The sequence below is a fragment of the Arvicola amphibius genome, chromosome 12 (assembly GCF_903992535.2).
Source record: "Arvicola amphibius chromosome 12, mArvAmp1.2, whole genome shotgun sequence".
Classification (NCBI taxonomy): domain Eukaryota; kingdom Metazoa; phylum Chordata; class Mammalia; order Rodentia; family Cricetidae; genus Arvicola; species Arvicola amphibius.
The window spans coordinates 134,848,156-134,866,126 of record NC_052058.2 but is presented as its reverse complement, the minus strand read 5'-3'; the positions used below and the strand labels follow the sequence as shown (position 1 = coordinate 134,866,126).

General features: G+C 42.8%; 1 protein-coding gene across 6 annotated transcripts in view; it reads left to right on the top strand.

The window, feature by feature from the left end:
* Positions 1-5,052, top strand: part of Oca2 (OCA2 melanosomal transmembrane protein) — a 246,729-nt gene extending 241,677 nt beyond the window's left edge. For all 6 annotated transcript variants that reach the window (XM_038313651.1, XM_038313654.1, XM_038313656.1 and 3 more), the window contains one exon: positions 4,480-5,052. In XM_038313651.1, coding sequence (XP_038169579.1) covers positions 4,480-4,564 — 85 coding nt within the window. In that variant the 3' untranslated portion in view covers positions 4,565-5,052. The remainder of the gene's footprint in view (positions 1-4,479) is intronic.
* The last annotated feature ends 12,919 nt before the right edge of the window (positions 5,053-17,971 follow it).

The following is a 17,971-nucleotide window of genomic DNA, read 5'->3' as shown; positions in this document are numbered from 1 at the left end:
ACATCTTGAGATTTTCAGGCAAATGGATGGATCTAGAAAACATCATATTGAGTGAGGTAACCCAGACCCAGGAAGACAAATATCATATGTACTCACTCATAAGTGGTTTTTAGACATAAAACAAAGAAAAAGCAGCCTACAATTCACAATCCCAGAGAACCTAGACAACAATGAGGACACTAAGAGAGACTCACATAGATCTACTCTACATGGGAAGTAGAAAAAGACAAGATCTCCTGAGTAAATTAGGAGCATGGGATAGAAGGAGATGAAAGAGGAAGGGAGGGGAGCAGAGAACAATAATAAATAAATAAATACATAAATAAATAAAACTGAAAAAGAATCTTACATTAAGGATCTGAGATTTTAAAAACATGAAGAGTGGCATGTTCAAGGTCAATGAAGGTTTGACATCCTGTAATCCATAGGTATATTGCTATTCTTACCTGTTGTTTTTGCCAGTGTTTGTCTGATGTAGTCCGAGGTCTTCTGTCTGGAAAATGCTTATTTGGAACAGCTCCTGGTAGATCCCGAACTCCATCAATCTACATTGATCCTCATTGTCTTGTAAAGCATAATTAAAGTCGAAACCGTGGCCTGCTGGGCACGTACTGATGTGAAGTAGTTTCTTATCTTTGGAGTGAGCCTTACTGGTACTGAACTTTAAGCCACAATTTCTGTGCATTCATTGCTAAATTTCCTTTGCTCTCATTACAGTTTATGTGGCATGAATATAGCCACTCTTTTTCTTCTCGTCTGTTTGCATGGTTTCTCCTCTATATCTTATTTTTAGCCAATCCCTGCCATTGAAGGGAATTTCATATAGACAGAATGCAGGGCGTTTGAAACAACATTGTCTAATCCATGTTTTTCATGAGCCTATTTAGGCTTTTCGCATTTAATGCAGTTAGTGATTGGTAGTGCTCCAAGGTGCGATGTTATTTTTGCTTTCTGTTGATTTTCTCTTTTCACTTCCTTCATTTCTTTTACTGCCTTCTGGTGGGTTCCGTGCCGTTTCTTAGAGTTGTTCTGTGCTGCTTTCCTGCCAGCAGCGGATGCTCACAGAACACTTGCTCCTGCTGTTTCACTGCCTTGGGCGTGTGAAAACCTAACTTCGCTTAAGCCTCTTGCTGCTCACTCAGATCTGTGCCACAGTTGGTCTAAATATCCCTGTGTAATTTTGACGATTGCATCAAAGCAGTGATATTTTAATTTCATTCCTCTCTTCTTCGGTTTTAGTGCTGAAGATTGAATCCAGGACCTTATGTATACCAGAAAAGTGTTCTATCTCTGAAATATCTGTCTGTCTGTCTCTCTGTCTGTCTGTCTGTCTAATCTGTCTATCTATTTGTCTATTATCTGTCTGTCTATCTATCTTCTAGACTAATTTTGTTCAATTTTTAATTGACCCATACTTGAACATATTTATGTGTTCATGGGTATATGAGTTATGTCACAATGAAATTGAGGTAATTAGTATCCTCTGCCACCTTAAACATATATGGTTTCTCAGTGGTTAAACATTTAAACTCCTTTCTAGCTACTTCCATCTTTTTCTTCAACCACACAACATCATTTGAAAACCGTAGAGAGGGACTGAAGCATTCGTTTCTCTTATCTTGCTGGTCCTTGGGTTCTTCTTGTATGGTCTCCTTTCAGGGGCATTCTTGTCACAGGCTGCCCTTTCTGTTTCCCTTCGTCTATGGATGTGACTTGGAATGGATACAGGAATCTGTTCTGCTGAGTTGCTGGTTTCTGATTCGAAAATCACATTTCGCCTCTAGCGCCACTGTAATTTCTCTCTCCCAACTTTATAAATTCTTTTCCCCCTCAGGGAGTTTAATTTATTACCATATATTTTAGCAGAGGCTTTCAGCACCTAGGAAAGGACCCAACACTTGAGCCTGAGGATGGGGAGGATCCTCAGGGGGGATAGTGAGGATGGGGAGACCACTAGCGAAGGTACAGTGGACTCCCTGAGAGTTTGCAGGACATGGAACAACAACGAAGGACAGTGGCTGATGTGGAGCACAGTCTGGCACTTGAATTTGTGTGTGGCTGTGGAAGGCAGAGCTGGAGAGGGGGCTGATCAAGCCCTTTAGAGCCCTGAAGATCAAGCGTGGGTTCCAGATGTCAGACACTGAGCTGCAGAGTATTTTTTTACACTACTGAGATTGCGTTTTATCAAAACACAGTTATTTTTATATCCATGTTCTTCCCTTTTAGAATAAGAATGCATGTAACTTGTTTTTCATTTGAACAGGAATCCGTAGTTATGACACTTGGAATTTTAAAGAGATCTTAAACTTTCAAAGTATTGACAGTTTTATAGATTGTGGAACTTTTAAAAGCTGGATTGTATTTTAAATTGTGCTATTAATGATATCCTTAGAGCTTAGGGACAAACAAGAAAGGAATGGTTTAACAGCGATGTGTTCGTGTGTCAAGTTGATGAGATGGGCTTTTCCTAGTCGGTTTGACACAGACTAGGGACATCTTGGGGAAAGGAACCTCGATTAAAGAATTACTTTTATTGAACTGTCTTGTGAGAGTGTCTATGGGACATTTCCTTGGTTCCTAATCAATGTAGAAGGATTCAGACATCTGCTGGAGGGACATCCTTGAACAAAAAGGCCTGAGCTGTATCAAAAGGTAACTGAGAAAGTTACGGGGAGCAACCAAGTAAACAGTTTTCCTCCATTTTGGTTTCTTTTGTTGAACTCTGACTTGAATTCCTGCTTCAGCTTCCCTGGATGATGATGAAGGGTAATTTGTATGATGAAATAACTTCACTTCTCCCTGAGTTGTCTTGGGTCATGGTGTTTATCACAGCAACAGAAAGAAGATTAAAACACCATGCAGGCGTCCTCTGGCTGTGTGCACGCTCTGACCCTGTCACGTGGTATTGATCAGATGTGGCATGGGCAGTGACTGGCATTGGTTGAGGGCTCACTGCGCAGTCACCCCCTAGTCTAAGGATTGACCAATGTGAAGTCACGAATTCTTCATGATGACCTTCCTAGTTAGTCGCATCCCTATTCAAATCCCACACATATGCCATCGAAACAGAGATGGCAGTCATGTTGGTCTGTTACCTTCTTTAGACAAGAGATGGTCTTATCTCACCATCCTACGTTTCAACTCCCCCTTGCCTTAAGTGAGAGAGACTTTGTTGATAGGCTTATGACTTCCTTTGGCGGTTATAGAAGGATGATTGCAACTGGACACAGCTGAAGAAGGCATCCGGAGATTATTTTGGAGAGAAAAGGATGGTGATAATTAAGCCCAGATCCTCACACATCCCAGACAGGTGCCAAAAAGTCAAACAGTGGCACTGTGTAAAATATGTGCCAAGTAGAAGAGATCTTGAGCACACGTGGATGATCGAAACAAACAGCCCAGTGCCCCAGACTCATGGACATGGCAAAGCCTGCTCCGGATCAGGCCCAGGGAAGTGGCAAAACCTTCTGCCAGCCATGTATGGGTGTTGACAATATATAGAAATGTATAGAAAATGTATAGAATGTATAGAAAATGTAGATCTCAGCTTGCTTCTCTGGGTTGCTTACAGCCTGAGACCGCTCCCTTATAAAGACCTGCATCCGAGATTGGGTAAACCAACTCCTTGCTTAGCTGCACACTGTAATCCTGCTTCCTTGTTCAGCTGTATACAAAAGCCTGCCTCATTGATTTTGATGTATAAGATAAACAGAGTTTCCCGAGAGCTGCTGGTGGGTCTCTGGCACAGCCCCCAGCCTGCCTCATTTGTAAGAGTCTCTGTGTGGCGATCCTTTCTTCATTCCCTATTGCCCCAGCTGGGGCATTTCCAACTGTGCAGATCATAGCAAGAGCCACCCAAACAGTGTCCCTTGGCGACACGGAACTCACATGGGTCAGATGAGGGAACACCCCCGTGAGAAGCCCGAAAATAGAGGAGCATGACTCTGTGCAACAGGTGTGAAATGGAGGACACAGAATGTAGAGAGATAGTATACATTCAAACTTTGAAGATTTTAAGGAACTGCAGGGATAGGGTGAATATATGACAGCATCGGTTCTTAGACTACACGCAGGAGACTGCTACCAAGATTAGCTGAACCCACCTCCTTGTCCGGCTGTATGCAATAAACCTGTATCCACATTCAGCTGCAGACAATAAGCCTGCCTTCTATGTTCATATGTGTAAAATCAACACCCTGAGTTTCTGGACCACTGCTGGTGGAGCAGAGTCAGTGGCTCACGTAATTACGGCTTTTACATATGTGTGTCTGCATGTCTGTCATCTGCTCATTCCCTCACTACCTGAGTCAGGTTTCTAGGACCTAGCCACATGAGTTATAGCAGAAATATTTACAACCTGAAGGGTAGATCAATTTTTTTCTTAACAAGATTCCGGGCTCATTCTTTTGCAATAGCATGACACATAGAGAGTCTGCATCTCTTCGTTCTCACCAGAGGCCTTGTCTCTCTGTTTTCCAGGCTGGGCTTCCCGATGATGCTCGTGTCCTGCACCATAGGCATGTGCTATCTCCTGATCGCCCATGTTGTGGTGGGATGGAATTAATAGCTAGCCATCGTCTGAAGACCAAGGGAAACCCGACCATCCCCAACATCAGCCGGGAGACTGCCCCACAACGCCTCTGTGGAAGACAAGGGACTTGCCACGCCACACACGGGAACAGAGCTCGATCCATAACCGTGCCGTTCAGGGAGATGATGAGAAACCACAGTGTCCTTTCCCTGCAGACCAAACATGAGAAATATAAGTTAACTCACCAAGATTCCCTACAGAAAAAAAAGTGTATATTTCAAAACCATTTCTTGCAGTTGTATATGAGATGGCACAAGCCCATCCAGGTTGCTGTGCCTTTCTACTGTCAGTTCTCCTAAGAATAAGCACAGGCTTCCTTTACATACCCCCCCCCCCCATTTTAAAATAGCCACCATTCAGTTTGTATTATACCCGTGAATACGTCTCTTTCTGGGAAGACACACACCACTGTCAAGATAACATTTTTGTGTATTTAAAAAATAAAGAATTCCGTGACAGAAGCTTTTGCGATTTATTTGCCATAGTAGTTTAGTTGACATCGAACTGCATTTTTGTCCATTCCAATTTTTTTCCTCTGGAGTTTTAAAGTCAGTGCTTAGAAGTCTAGCGATTTGATTTGCAGAAGACTAGAAATGTCTTTTAAGTAGCTGTTTTATATTAACGGCCTAGAACAGTCATTTTCCATTGTTAGAACGCACACGCTATTTCCATCCGTTTCGTTAAAGCTTGATTGATATGGTCACCCCTGTTCTCCAGCTGTTCAGCAATGTTTTAAGGTGTGGATCTTCTGTGCACCCATTCCATGTCAGACAGAAATATTAGATAGCAAGGAGCCAGGCAAGGGCCTTGGCTGATGTCTGCCTGCTTTGCTTTCTGATGCCCTGGCTGTGTCCGGGAGACACTCCCTCAGGTCTCAGCCATCTGTGTCTAACCATGAGACATGAAGGTGTCCACCAAGGACTCTACACAGAAGAGCATCTAATTTAAAAAGGATTAAGGAGCTTAGACTGCTTAGAAACACAATGTAGGAGACCTTTCTAGTTCTATTTTCTATTGCTGACACTCTCAGGGTGGATGTGGCTTTTCTAGAAATTAGGGCATGTATTCCTCAAGCGGCAACCTCCGTTCTTCCGGAAATGGTGCCCTTGCATGCGGGAATGTCTCCGTTCTGCGCCTGGTTCCACTGGAGTCAGGGATTATCTTTGGGCGTCTTTGAAACAATGGTAGATAGCATGCACCACATGTTTTATTTTAAACTCTGCCCTCAGCATTCCATACATTTGCCTGTCTGCGCCTGATCTCGGGTACCCGATGAGCCCACGGGGAAACGTAACTCCTGATTGGTCCATCTCTCTTCCCTCCGCGTGCCAGCATGGCCTTGGTGTTCTTGCCCTTTGTGCTGCCTCCTGCTCTCTCTCCTGCTCCCTCCACCAATGCCTCTTCTCCATCAATGTGCAAGTCATACTCTTATCAGCTCCTCAGTTCTTCCCATCTTCTTCTAGGCCACATGGCTGATTCTCCTCCATTCTATCCTCAGACTCCTTCTGGCTTCCCAACTTTTAAAATCTCGATTTCTTTGGCTCCCACAGCCTTCTCTTTACTTCATTTCTAACTTCCAACCCCAGCTGGACCGTTGGTAACTGTGCTATTTCTTCTTCTCAAGCATTTCTCCAATGTCTCTTGTACTTCTGGCCACTTGGTTCAGGTTCTCCGCTGCTGTGGTTTGTTTACGATGTGACTTTTTTTCTCTCTCAGGATTCATGTGTGAGAAGCTTGGTCCCCAGTGTGGTGGTTATAGTAGATGGTAGAACCTCTAAGAAGCAGAGCCTGGTGATGGGGGAAATGCCTCCAGGAGGGATTCACATAGATCTCATGGGGTGCCTTTTAGTTCCTGCAGAGTAGGTTGTTATACAAAAGCAAGGCTGTCCCCTCCCTGCTCTTGAGCTTTCTGCTTCATTAAAGTTATATCTCTGTTTGCATGGACTTCTAACATGATCTTATCCACTCTGCTAGGCTGGTCAGAGGAGACCTAGTGGATTCCATAAGGGAAGAAAATGGTCAATGCTTGCACCGGGAGTCACAGGAAGCTGCATGGTGAGACTGGAGAGTTCTCACCAGAACCAAGATATTCCTGGACTCAACCCTTTGGAATCCCACTATACTCACAGAGAACAAGAACTGCACCCCTACAGCATCAGGACTCCCCAAAGCACGGCTGTGCTCAGGATTCACCCCTACTGCCTCAGCACTTCCCAGAGCATGTCTCTGCTCAGTGAGTGCACAACAGTACCCTTTCCAAACTGTGCCTATATTAATATCAGGACAAGGAGAGTTCTGGATTTTCTGTGAGACATTTCCACACAATAAGAGTTTTTAAAGCATTTTTCATGCGTCAAGAATTAACCAACAATTCCTACTCTTTGTGAACAGTCCCATCAGCACACAATATCTTAATTCCAGCTGCATGCAGTCATGTAGCATTTAGGCCATTCAAAGCTTGTATTTCCTCCTCTATGGCATCATTTGATTTCACTACCTGACCCCCCTCCCCCCGAAGCAGAGTGGTGGGGTCCTGTAGTGTTTTGATGTTCACAATTATTTATGTGTAAAGCAGGGTGTGTTGGTGTTATGTAAGAGACCTGGAGAAAATGAGAGGGGCTGGGGCAAGTGTTCAGCAAATGTGTATATATTCTTAAGCAACAGGTCCAGGTGCGGTCGGCAGACAGCTAGGGAGGAGCTGCCAGTTGAAGGGGACTTAGCTCACCTACTAAGCTCATGTTCTTCCAGCTCAGTGCCGTTCTGTGCCTCTTCGTTCCTTCTTCCCTAGTGTCATCCCACCCTACCTCCGACCACATTCCACCGAGAACAACAGGGAAACACTCAGGAACAAAAGAAATCTCATTGCCAGCTTTGTACTCCTGCCCACACCAGTGCCTCAGTGCTGGGTCTTCTCTGTTCAATGGAGCCCCACTCTGGCCTTATTCGAAGCTGTGTTTCAAGTGCACTCAGATTTGCTATGTGCTCTCAGGTGCTCCCGATGTTAGGATGGTAAGGATGTCATACGCCAGGCAATCTAGGGACAGGATCCCAGTGGGTGTGTTCGTGGTCAGTCTCTAAGCTGGAGAAGGGACTTCTGAGCTAGGTGAGGAGGGAGAGCACTCATAGTCAGTAGGGATTTCAGCAGATCTCCCCGCAGTCTCTTTCAGCATACCAGCTGGTGTAGATAGACTCGTGCTCACTCTGAGGGTGAGGGAACCAATGTGAGCTGTCTTTTCTGGCTCCCTTAGGCCAGGAAGCACCACGCCCGTGGTATTTTGGTGTTTCCTTTTGTCAATAGAGGGTGTGGAGGTCTCATCCCATCTTCATCTCTAATCCAGATTCTCTTCCTCCGTCTGCTTTTTGGAGTTTTCAATTATACATTTGCAGTGTTTTTAAGACCCTGAACCACACAGAGTGTGAAGGCATGGGGCGAGAGTAGACTACTACATCTAATTATATATCACAACACAATTCACACGGTCAAATGGAGTACTCTTAAAAGACAATTAAAAAAAACAGCCAAATTACATTTAAAACAATCCTAGTTCTATTTCCTCAGTTTCAAATGGAAAAGGAACCATTTTAGGTAAAGAGACAAGATCTAGAAACAGGTTAAAAGGAACTTCTTTATTAATTCCCTCCAGGTGTTCCCCATATGGAGAACACAGTTCTCTGCTCCTCCTTACTTGTTGAAGGCTTGTTTTGCTCATTGGATGGCCATTGTCATTCTGATATTGGATCTGCAGTAAATCTGGGTCACAGAATGTGTCAAGATGGGTTGTTATAAATCAGTGCCAGTATCCAGCAGCTTCCTACCTCTGCACAGAGTGTTCAGGCTGAGATAAAGAAATCCGCTGAACAAGAGATGCAAGAGAGAATCTCAGGCATTGAAGACATGATAGAAGAAATGAACACATTGGCCAAAGAAAATGTTCATTCTAAAAATACTCCTGGCACAAAATATCTAGGAAATCTGGGACGCCATGCAAAGACAAAATCTAAAGTAATAGGAATGGAGGAAGGAGAAGAAACAGAGGTCAAAGATTTGGAAAAGTAATTTCAACAAAATCATAAAAGAAAATATCCCCAATTGAAAGAAGGAAGGGCCATCAAGATGCAAGAAGCATACAGAACACCAAATAGAACTAGAAAAAAGAATTCCCCATTACACATAGTAATCAAATCACTAATGTGCAGAACAAAGAAAGAATAATAAAGTTGGAAAGGAAAAAGACTAAGTAACATATAAAGGCAGATCTGTTAGAATAATACCTCACTTATCAATGGAGACTCTATAGTCAGGAAGGTCAGGAGAGATGTTCTCCAAACCATAGATGACAGCCCAGGTTATTATACCCAGCAAAATTTTCAATCACAATAGATGGAAAAAGAAAACATTACATGATAAAGCCAAGTTTAAGCAATATCATCTAAAAAATCCAGCTCTACAAAAGGTGTGAGGAGGAAAACCTCAGCCTGAACAGGTTAGCCACATCCAAGAAAACAAAAAGAATAATTGTATATCTGTAAATCAAAAGGAGGGGGACCCATACCATTATAGCAAAATAAGAGGTGATGTGGGAGGGTCTTCTGTTTTAATAAAAAAAAAACTGCCTGGCTCATTTGATTGGCCAGCCCTTAGGTGGATGGAGTAGACAGAACAGGAAGAAGGAAGTGAGGTAGATGGCTCAGTCGGATGCCATGCCTCTCCTAAGTTAGTTAGATGCCATGCCTCTCCTCAGGCAGCCAGATGCGATGAAGCCAGCCACCAGGTCAGACGTGCTGAATCTTTCCCGATAAGACACCATTTGTGGTGTTACACAGATTATTTGATATGGGTTAGTCAAGATGTGAGTAAGAGCTGAAAATAATGGGCCAGGAAGTATTTAAAAGAATACAATTTGTGTGTTGTTATTTCTGGGGCTAAGCTAGCCGGTGGCCCAGAGCAGGGCGGTGGGAACGCAGCCCGCAGCTCATTACTACAAAGAGGAGCCAATTAATCCTGTCCATTTATAGCTCTCAATCAATAGTCACAATTCCCAGTAAAAGGACACAGACTAACAGACTGGATTAAAAAACAGAATCCGTCTTTCTGTTGCATCCAAGGAACACACCTTACCATCAAGGATAAGCATCTCCGCGGGTTGAAAGAATGGGAAAAGATACTCCAAGCAGATGGACCCACGAAGCAAGCAGGTGGAGCCATTTTAGTATTTGAAACATTCTACTTCAAACTAAAACGAAGCAGAAGAGATAAGAGTAGAACACTACACGCTCATCAAGGGAAAAATGTATGGGTAGGATAATGCAGTTATAAACAGTTATACACCAAATGTAGGGGTAACCAAGCTCATAAAAGAAACACTATTACAGCTGAAATCACATACTGATCCTCACACAGTGCTAATTGGTGACTTAAATACCCCACTTTCAAGTGAGACAGGTCACCCAAACAAAAACTAAACAGAAACACCAGTGTCACATAAGGTCACAAATCAACAAGACCTAACAAATACCGATGGAACATTCCATCCAAAGACTAGTGAATACTCTTTGTTCCCAAAAGCTCAAGGAATTTGTCCACAGTTAACCACATATTTGTTGAAGGAACAGCGGGACTGTGTCCCGCCACGTGGCTAGCTTTACCCAAAATAATTACACGGAAACTGTATTCTTTTAAAACACTGCCTGGTCCATAGTTTCAACCTCTTATTGGTTAATTCTCACATCTTCCTTTAACCCATATTTAGTAATCTGTGTAGCACCACGAGGTGTGGCTTACCAGGAGAGATCTTAACCTGCATCCATCTCTGAGAGGAGAATCATGGCGACTCACTATGGCGAACTGCCTAAAGCATCTCCCCACTGCCTGCTACCCCTTTTCCCACAATTCTGTTCTGTCTACTCCGCCTACCTAATTTTCTGTCTCTTAAAGGGCCAAGGCAGTTTTCTTTATTAATTAACCAATGAAAGTAACATAGACAGATAACTCTCCTCCATCACATATTAGGACACGAACCAGGTCTCAACAGCTACAAGAAAATCAAAATAACGCTGCATCCTATCTGACCACCATGGATTGAAACTGGATGCCAACAACAACAGAAGCAATAGCAAGAATACAGACTCAAGGAAACCGAACAGCTCACTGCTAAATGAAAATGGGTCAAGACAGGAGCAATGTAAAAGCTTCTTAGAATTGAGTGAAACTGAAAAAATAACATAGCAAGATGTGGGGCATATTGCTGAAGATGACACCATCATAACTCATTGACCATGCAGAAGCTGAGCTGGTGCCTACCTAGAACCCCTCTCCCCGCCACTGACTTGCCTTCATGGTACTGGAAGGTGCTCTGCACACTAACAAGGGGAAGGGTAAACACCAACCCAGCTCCAAACCCTGCCATCTAAAACAGAGATCTGTCTGCATGATATGCTGGAGCAATAGTGGCACAAACAACGTGGGAGTAACTGTTCTCTCTCTGGTTGGATTTGAAACTCATACCAGGAGATAGAACTCATATCTGACACTGCTTAGGTGGCTAAGAACCTGGTGCTCAGTATGCCATGGGCCTGGGGGAAACTAAATACTCTTGTTCTGCTAAAGGTGCATAGATCTAAAATGACTATCAATGACACTCTGCTGTACCCTTGCTCAACCATCATCAGAGAAACTTCCTCTTGTAGTAGATAGGAGGTAACACAGAGACCCATAACTAGACAAAGTAGGGGAGGAGAGAGAATTTCCAATCTTAGAATTTCTTCTGCTGTAAAGAGACAGCATGACCATGGAACCCTTATAAAGAAAAACATTTCATTGGGTTTCAGAGGTTCAGGACTTTGTCATCATGATGAGACACGGTGGCCTGGTGCTGGAGAGACAGCTGAAAGTTCTCCATCTTGAAGGCAACAGGAAGCGATCTGTCTTTCTGGGCATAGCTTGAGCTCATATGAGACCTCAAAGTCCACCTCTACAGCGGCACACTTCCTCCAACAAGGTCACAACAGCTCCAACAAAGCCACACTTCCTAATAATGCCACTCTCTATGAGTTTATAGGGGCCAATTACATTCAAACTACCACACATCTCTTAGCGAAAATACTTAGTACTCAGAGCAAACATAGAGTATTCAAAGCTTCAAAGAAAAACAAAACAAAACAAACAAACCCACAAGTTATTGTAAAGAAAAACCCATCAAAATAATATCTGAATTCTCAGTGGAAACTTTGAAACTCAGAAGCGCCTGGAACCTTGTATTCCAGTCCTAAAAGACCATGATGCCAACCTAGACTACTCTATCCACGAGAAGTATCCACTATAGCTAAAGGAAAAAAATATTTCCATAATCTAAACAGCCTAAAAAATTATACTCAATAACCCAAACCTAAAGAAAACACAAGAAGAAACTATTTTAGGCTGAAAAGATAAATGAGCATAGCCAAGATACTGTAGAAAGAAACATGAAACCCTAATTAATAAAACACAAAGTACCACTGAGAACACACCACCATAAATCAATAATGCAATGACAACAATCAACACAACACTTTAATGATAACTCTAAAGACAGGCACCACCTTAGTATAAAAGGATGCACAAAAGGATTAAAATCAAATGTGACCAAGAGGCAAATAGGCATTTCTATCTTAATAGCTGACTAATAATGTTTTAAACTAAAACTAATCAGAAGAGATAAGAAAGACACTCTATTCTAACCCAGTAAACAGTTAACCAAAAAGACTGCACCGTCCTAAACATATATGCACCAAACCCTGGGGCATCCAGCTTCATACAAAACACATTCCTAGACTGAAAGGCAGATTAAATTCAACTCAAAAATAATTGTTGATTTCAAGAAATAATTTACTGAGTGAAAAAGAGGCCCATCATGGGAGAGAATTTTTTCCAGTTATAATCCAACAGTGGAGTAGTATCCAGAATATAGGAAGAGCCAAAACACATACAAACAAAAATTTAAGGTTAAAAAAACAAACAACAAAATAATCAACCCTGACCCACTCCAAAAAAAATCTGTGTGGGAACTGAGCAGAGTTCCCAGAAGAAAAATAAAAATGGCTAAGAAATACATTGACCTTTCCTACAAGTTAGGGAAATGCAAATCAAAACAGCTCTGAGATTCCATCTTACCCCAGTCAGGAGGGCAAACACTAAGAAAGAAACTCACAGCAAATGCCGGAGGGCATGAAGGGAAAAGGAAACACCCATTCATTGGTGGTGGAATTGCCAAATGGGCCAACCTTTCTAGAAATTGATGTAGAAAATTCTTAAAAAGCTAAAAAATAATTGTCCCATATGACCATACCATACCACTCCTTGGTGTAGGCCCAAGTGACTTTATACCCTACTTTACAGATACATGTTCTCTTCGCAATCCTAGGAAAGTAGGAGCAACCTTGGATGGATATTGAACATGTAGAATTGTAGGGAATCACAGAGTTGATCAGGTCTAGTTGTTGTGAGAGCCTTGAATAATTTTCTTTTAGTTCTTTGTGTCCCTTTCACTCTATGAGAACCCATTGTACCTCCTCACGTAGTGAAACACAAAGCTACCTGTGTGGCTCCGTGTTCCATGGAGCTTGGTGAAGCATACAGAACTTGGCTGAACATTTAGCATGGATATAAATCTTGTATATCCGGTTTGGCCTGCAACCCACCATATTTTCTGTTGTGCTGAGCTCATAAGAAGTCTGACTGACTACTTAAATAAACTTATATCAGTCTTGTTGAGATCCCTCCAAACTGACCTCGTTCCTTTCCACCAACGATGTCAGGAGACCCTGCTTCGGTAAGTTAAGTGCTTACTTAAGTAACTACAAATGTGGTACTTATGGAATATAAAGGAAAGAGAAATCATAAAATTTACAGGTAAATGAATGGAACTAGAAAAGATTGTATTAGAACTAGGTAATTACTTACTCAGTTCTAGCAGGAGTAACTGAAGCAATTAGCAAAGTAAAAAGGCTCCATTGCTTGGCGAGGGGAATAGAAAAGGTGCAAGTTATCTGAAGGTGGAAACAGGAAAAACCATGGAGCTTTAATTAGGGAGGGGGGAAATATAGACAAAGGGGGAATATGATAGACTAACAGTAGAGGTGTCTGGGAATGTCATAAGGAATTATACTAATTATACTAACTGTCAACCTAAAACTCAGGCAAGTTTGTATCTTTGTTTCTCTCTGTATACAGATATAGACACAAGTATAGATGTATAGGCATGGTTTAACAGAAGTGAAAATTTCTGGGCTGACACCACTCTCTCCAAGGGCAAAGACCATCTAACAATATCCCAACACAATCTTTTTTTGAGTTATTGGTCAGAGTTTTCAAAGAGACTACGAAAACATACCTGCTATTATTGTTGCCCTCTGTTGCCTCTCAGAGGTGAAATGTGGACCCCTGTTGCTGAAGATACCCCTAAGACCTAGCTCTCCAGTATCAGGAGGCACCATGTTAGCTGCAGAGGAAGGAAGCAACCAGTAATTCCTCCTGTGGCGATGCCTGTGAATTACGATGACAATCGTGATAACAATCTTAACATTGCAATTGTGTATGTAGCTTGGTGGTAACCAGCAGCTCTCTGTCTGGACTTCAGGTCTAGTCAACAAGAGGTTTCAGCACACTGGGTACTGGAAGCCCAGACAACTGAAGCTAGTGTCCAAGCCATGGGTCTTGGAGGAGAACTTAACAACGGCCACTTTAGTAAACTGTCATAACCCTAGTGATATTCTAAAGATTTGTCTGTCTACCCACAGAGAAGTATGTCTTCTGTCCTCATCAGGGAAGCTTCTTTGCAACAGAAAGAGAGATCAGTAGAGAAAACCACCACCCATCAAACCGTAGAGCTATATTGTCCAGTTCCAGCTGAAATACCCACAGCCTAACTTCTGTACCCGTGGCTTGGGGGTAATGTTGGGATAGAGACTGGAAAGATGGCAGAAGCCAGAGGATCAGGGAGTTTGCGGTGAGAGTGCCTCTCCTAGAAATGTCAAGGAGCTACACTCAGAGGCTTCATCAATGTGGCAGGTGAAACAAGACCTGAACAAGGATGACACCAAGATGGAATGGACGTGATAACATGGAATAGATGTGATAACATGGAAAAGACGTGATGACATGGAATAGATGTGATAACATGGAAAAGACGTGATGACATGGAATAGATGTGATAACATAAAATACACGTGATAACATGGAATAGGCATGATAACACCGATAAAACCCATCAGGGAAATCTCAACCCTACACATATAACTACAGGCAACCGAGGAATGCTGAGAGCCAGAGAAATCGTCTTCCCAGGGAAGAGCACATAAATTAGTTATCCAATACCAAACTGTTAGTTCTATATATGCATACATACATGAATGCATTCATATACAAGTACATGAGCATACACACGCAGACATATATGCAACATTACACAGGCTGAGCAGGCTGTATTTATATATTTAGACAGATTATATCATTATATAATTCATTTTTAAAATTTGTTTAAATAATTTCATCTATTTAATTTATGTATTATTCATATAACTCAAGAGAGAGGGAGTACATGGTAGTTAGTGATTGGAGAGAGGAAAGGGAAGGGGGAACTGATGCAATTAAATCTCAAAAAATAAAAATTTAACAACAAAAAAAGAACAATTAGGAAATAAAAGGAATTAGCTAATTTAACCCTTATTAGAAAAAGGAAAAAAGCCATTTCAGAATTCAAGGGAACACATATATAAAGTTAAAATGCATTGTAGTAAATTTAGAACAATAATAAAAACAGAACCATTTACATTGTATTAATCTTTGTAAGCAATATAGAGCCAATTTATGTAGCCAGACTTGTGGGTCTTAGGCAAAGGCACTGCAATTTTGTATAGTGGGCATAGAGTGCCTATGTATAGCATATAGTGCCTTAGGGTGTCCTGGGATACTCAGGATGCTGAGGGGTGACTGTACTTTAAATATCCACACCGTTTTTGTACCTTAGAATGAATCTGTCACCTTATTAAAAGACCTTCCGTGTATGCTACCCAGGTTGAGGGTGGGACACCCAGACCATGATCACGGATTTTAACTTTTTCCCTTGGTCACTATTTTTTCCCTAGAGTAGAAGGAAAGCAGAGATAACCTTCCTCCCAGTTTCCAGCTACAAATCGTGCCATGATTCTGCCTCAGTGCACTCTGGGTAACCAATGGATTTTGGGTATCCTTACGGAGACTAGGCAATGGGTTCCTTACAGGAATGTGATCACTCCTCCCGCAGGTGACCACACCTAAAAAGCCTTTCTCAACAGGAATGTGGGCCTCTATGATGCTCTAGTCCCCCCCCACCCTAACTCTGTATATTTTAGGTCCCATCTCAGGCCACATAGAGCCTGATGTGTTAGGAAGCAGCTAGACACTCAGGGCAGAATCTGAAACTTGTGCCCTGTTCCCAGCCTCTTGGTTGGGGTGGAAACCATCAACCATGCCACATGGGGTGATCTTTTGCAAGGAGAAACATTGAAACTCCTCAAGATGGTGATTTCTTGGCCCAGAGGGTCTCATGACACTCACCAACATGTCCTCTATGCCATGCACCCTAACATGAGGCATAATTGTATAAGAGAGGACCCCAGTAGCTTTTGCTAGCCTCCGATCTCATACATCTTTGCCTCCCGTGGTAGAAAATCAATGAGGAATTCATTTGGGAAACAGATTTAGTTGTTAGGAGGGAGCAGTTGCTAAGAGATCAGAAGTGGTGGAGACGCAGATGCACTCTGCCTGGAGGGACAGAGGTTGCAGGGTGTCTAAATCAGATAATTGCACTGGGTAGAAGCTGCCAGGAACACGAGTGGACCTCCCTCCCTGTCCTATGGATTCATTAGTTGCTACACTATCTTAGCAGAAATGCACCCACCCTGCAAGGTACTCGCCTGGTGGTGGATGGCCAGTGTCACTCACACCTCGGGCAGACTGCATAGTTCAAACGTGGGCACCCTTTGTCACCTGGCAGACTCAGGTCAGGTTGCCTGAGGTCACTCTAGAAAGTTAAGTTAGATCAGGAGATGAACGACACTGCCCTAGTTTCTGGAGGGGTATTGTCAGATGCTCACCTGCAGGCCAGACCTGTTCCTCCTACTCCCTTTTCAGGAGCTGCTAGAAGGTTCTTGTCTTCGTAAAGTTTCTATTCCCATGATGGAACACCGTAACCAAAAGCAACTTGCGGAGAGAGATGTTCCACTTCACATTACAGGTCGTCATTGTAGCAAGTCAGGGCAGGAAATCAAGGCAGGAGCCTGCAGGCAGGAACTGAAGCAGACTCTTCTGAAGGAGCCCTTACTGGCTTGTTTCCCATGGCTAGTTCTGTTTCTTTTTATGCCCAGTACCAACCACCTGCCCAAGTGTGGCACTCCCCACAGTTAAATGGACCCTCCCACACCAATTATTAATAAAAAAAAATGACCTAAGACTTTCTTAAAGACACATTTTATGGAGATATTTTCTGAATTGAGGTTCCCATTTCTCAAATGACTCTAACTTGTGTCAATCCAAAAAGGTGTGGGGGGAGAGAAGGCAAAGACTGCTTTAACATGACACAAAGAACAAATAGCAATTACCTGCTTTAATACCTGAAACATCAGCAACTATATTCTGAGTTAAACATTTTGTTGTTTAGGCAGACACATTAGACCTAGCATCCTGTAGGCAGCCACTCCCTGGGTCAAACATCCTGGCATAGCCTTGAAGGAGTAGGAATAGTCTTGAGCTCTCTGACCTATGGTCAAGGTGAAAGGGATCCACCTCTGTGGGCCATCTTATGTCTTATGTCGTGGTGGGAGGTAGGTGAGTTAGCTTCTACAGCCTGGGAACTGGCGTGGGCTCAAAGCCTTTCGGAGGCTTGAGTTGGGTCGCCAGATGCCCTTTCTGGGGGTAGTTGGCTGTGGGCCGGGGGCAGATAAGAGGAGTAACAGCTTTTCGTGACAAGCAGGAATGTATTTTACAAGGTTTCTGAGGAATGCTGGCTCTAAGAAGCAATCCTTCCGTTTACCTGTCAAGAGTCCAGCCTGAGTTGAGTTCAGGATATCGTTTAGGACATTCAGTGGTACTGCCATTTTGAGGGTATGTGTGTAGGCCCACTTTGGACCAAACATTCCCTTTTTTTTTTAATGATAAGTGGGCAAAGGGCACAATCTCTAGCTTCTTAAAGCGGGAAGGGATATCGTGGGGATACTAAGAAAGTTGGGGTGCAGGTAAAAGGTGGGCAGAGTTGAGCAGGCAGGCGATGGTAGGAGACTTGGGATAACTCTTTTAGAAGCATCTGGTTTATTGACCATTGGATAATTTTGCCTGAAAGAACCTGAAGGGACAGGGTGCTACAGAGT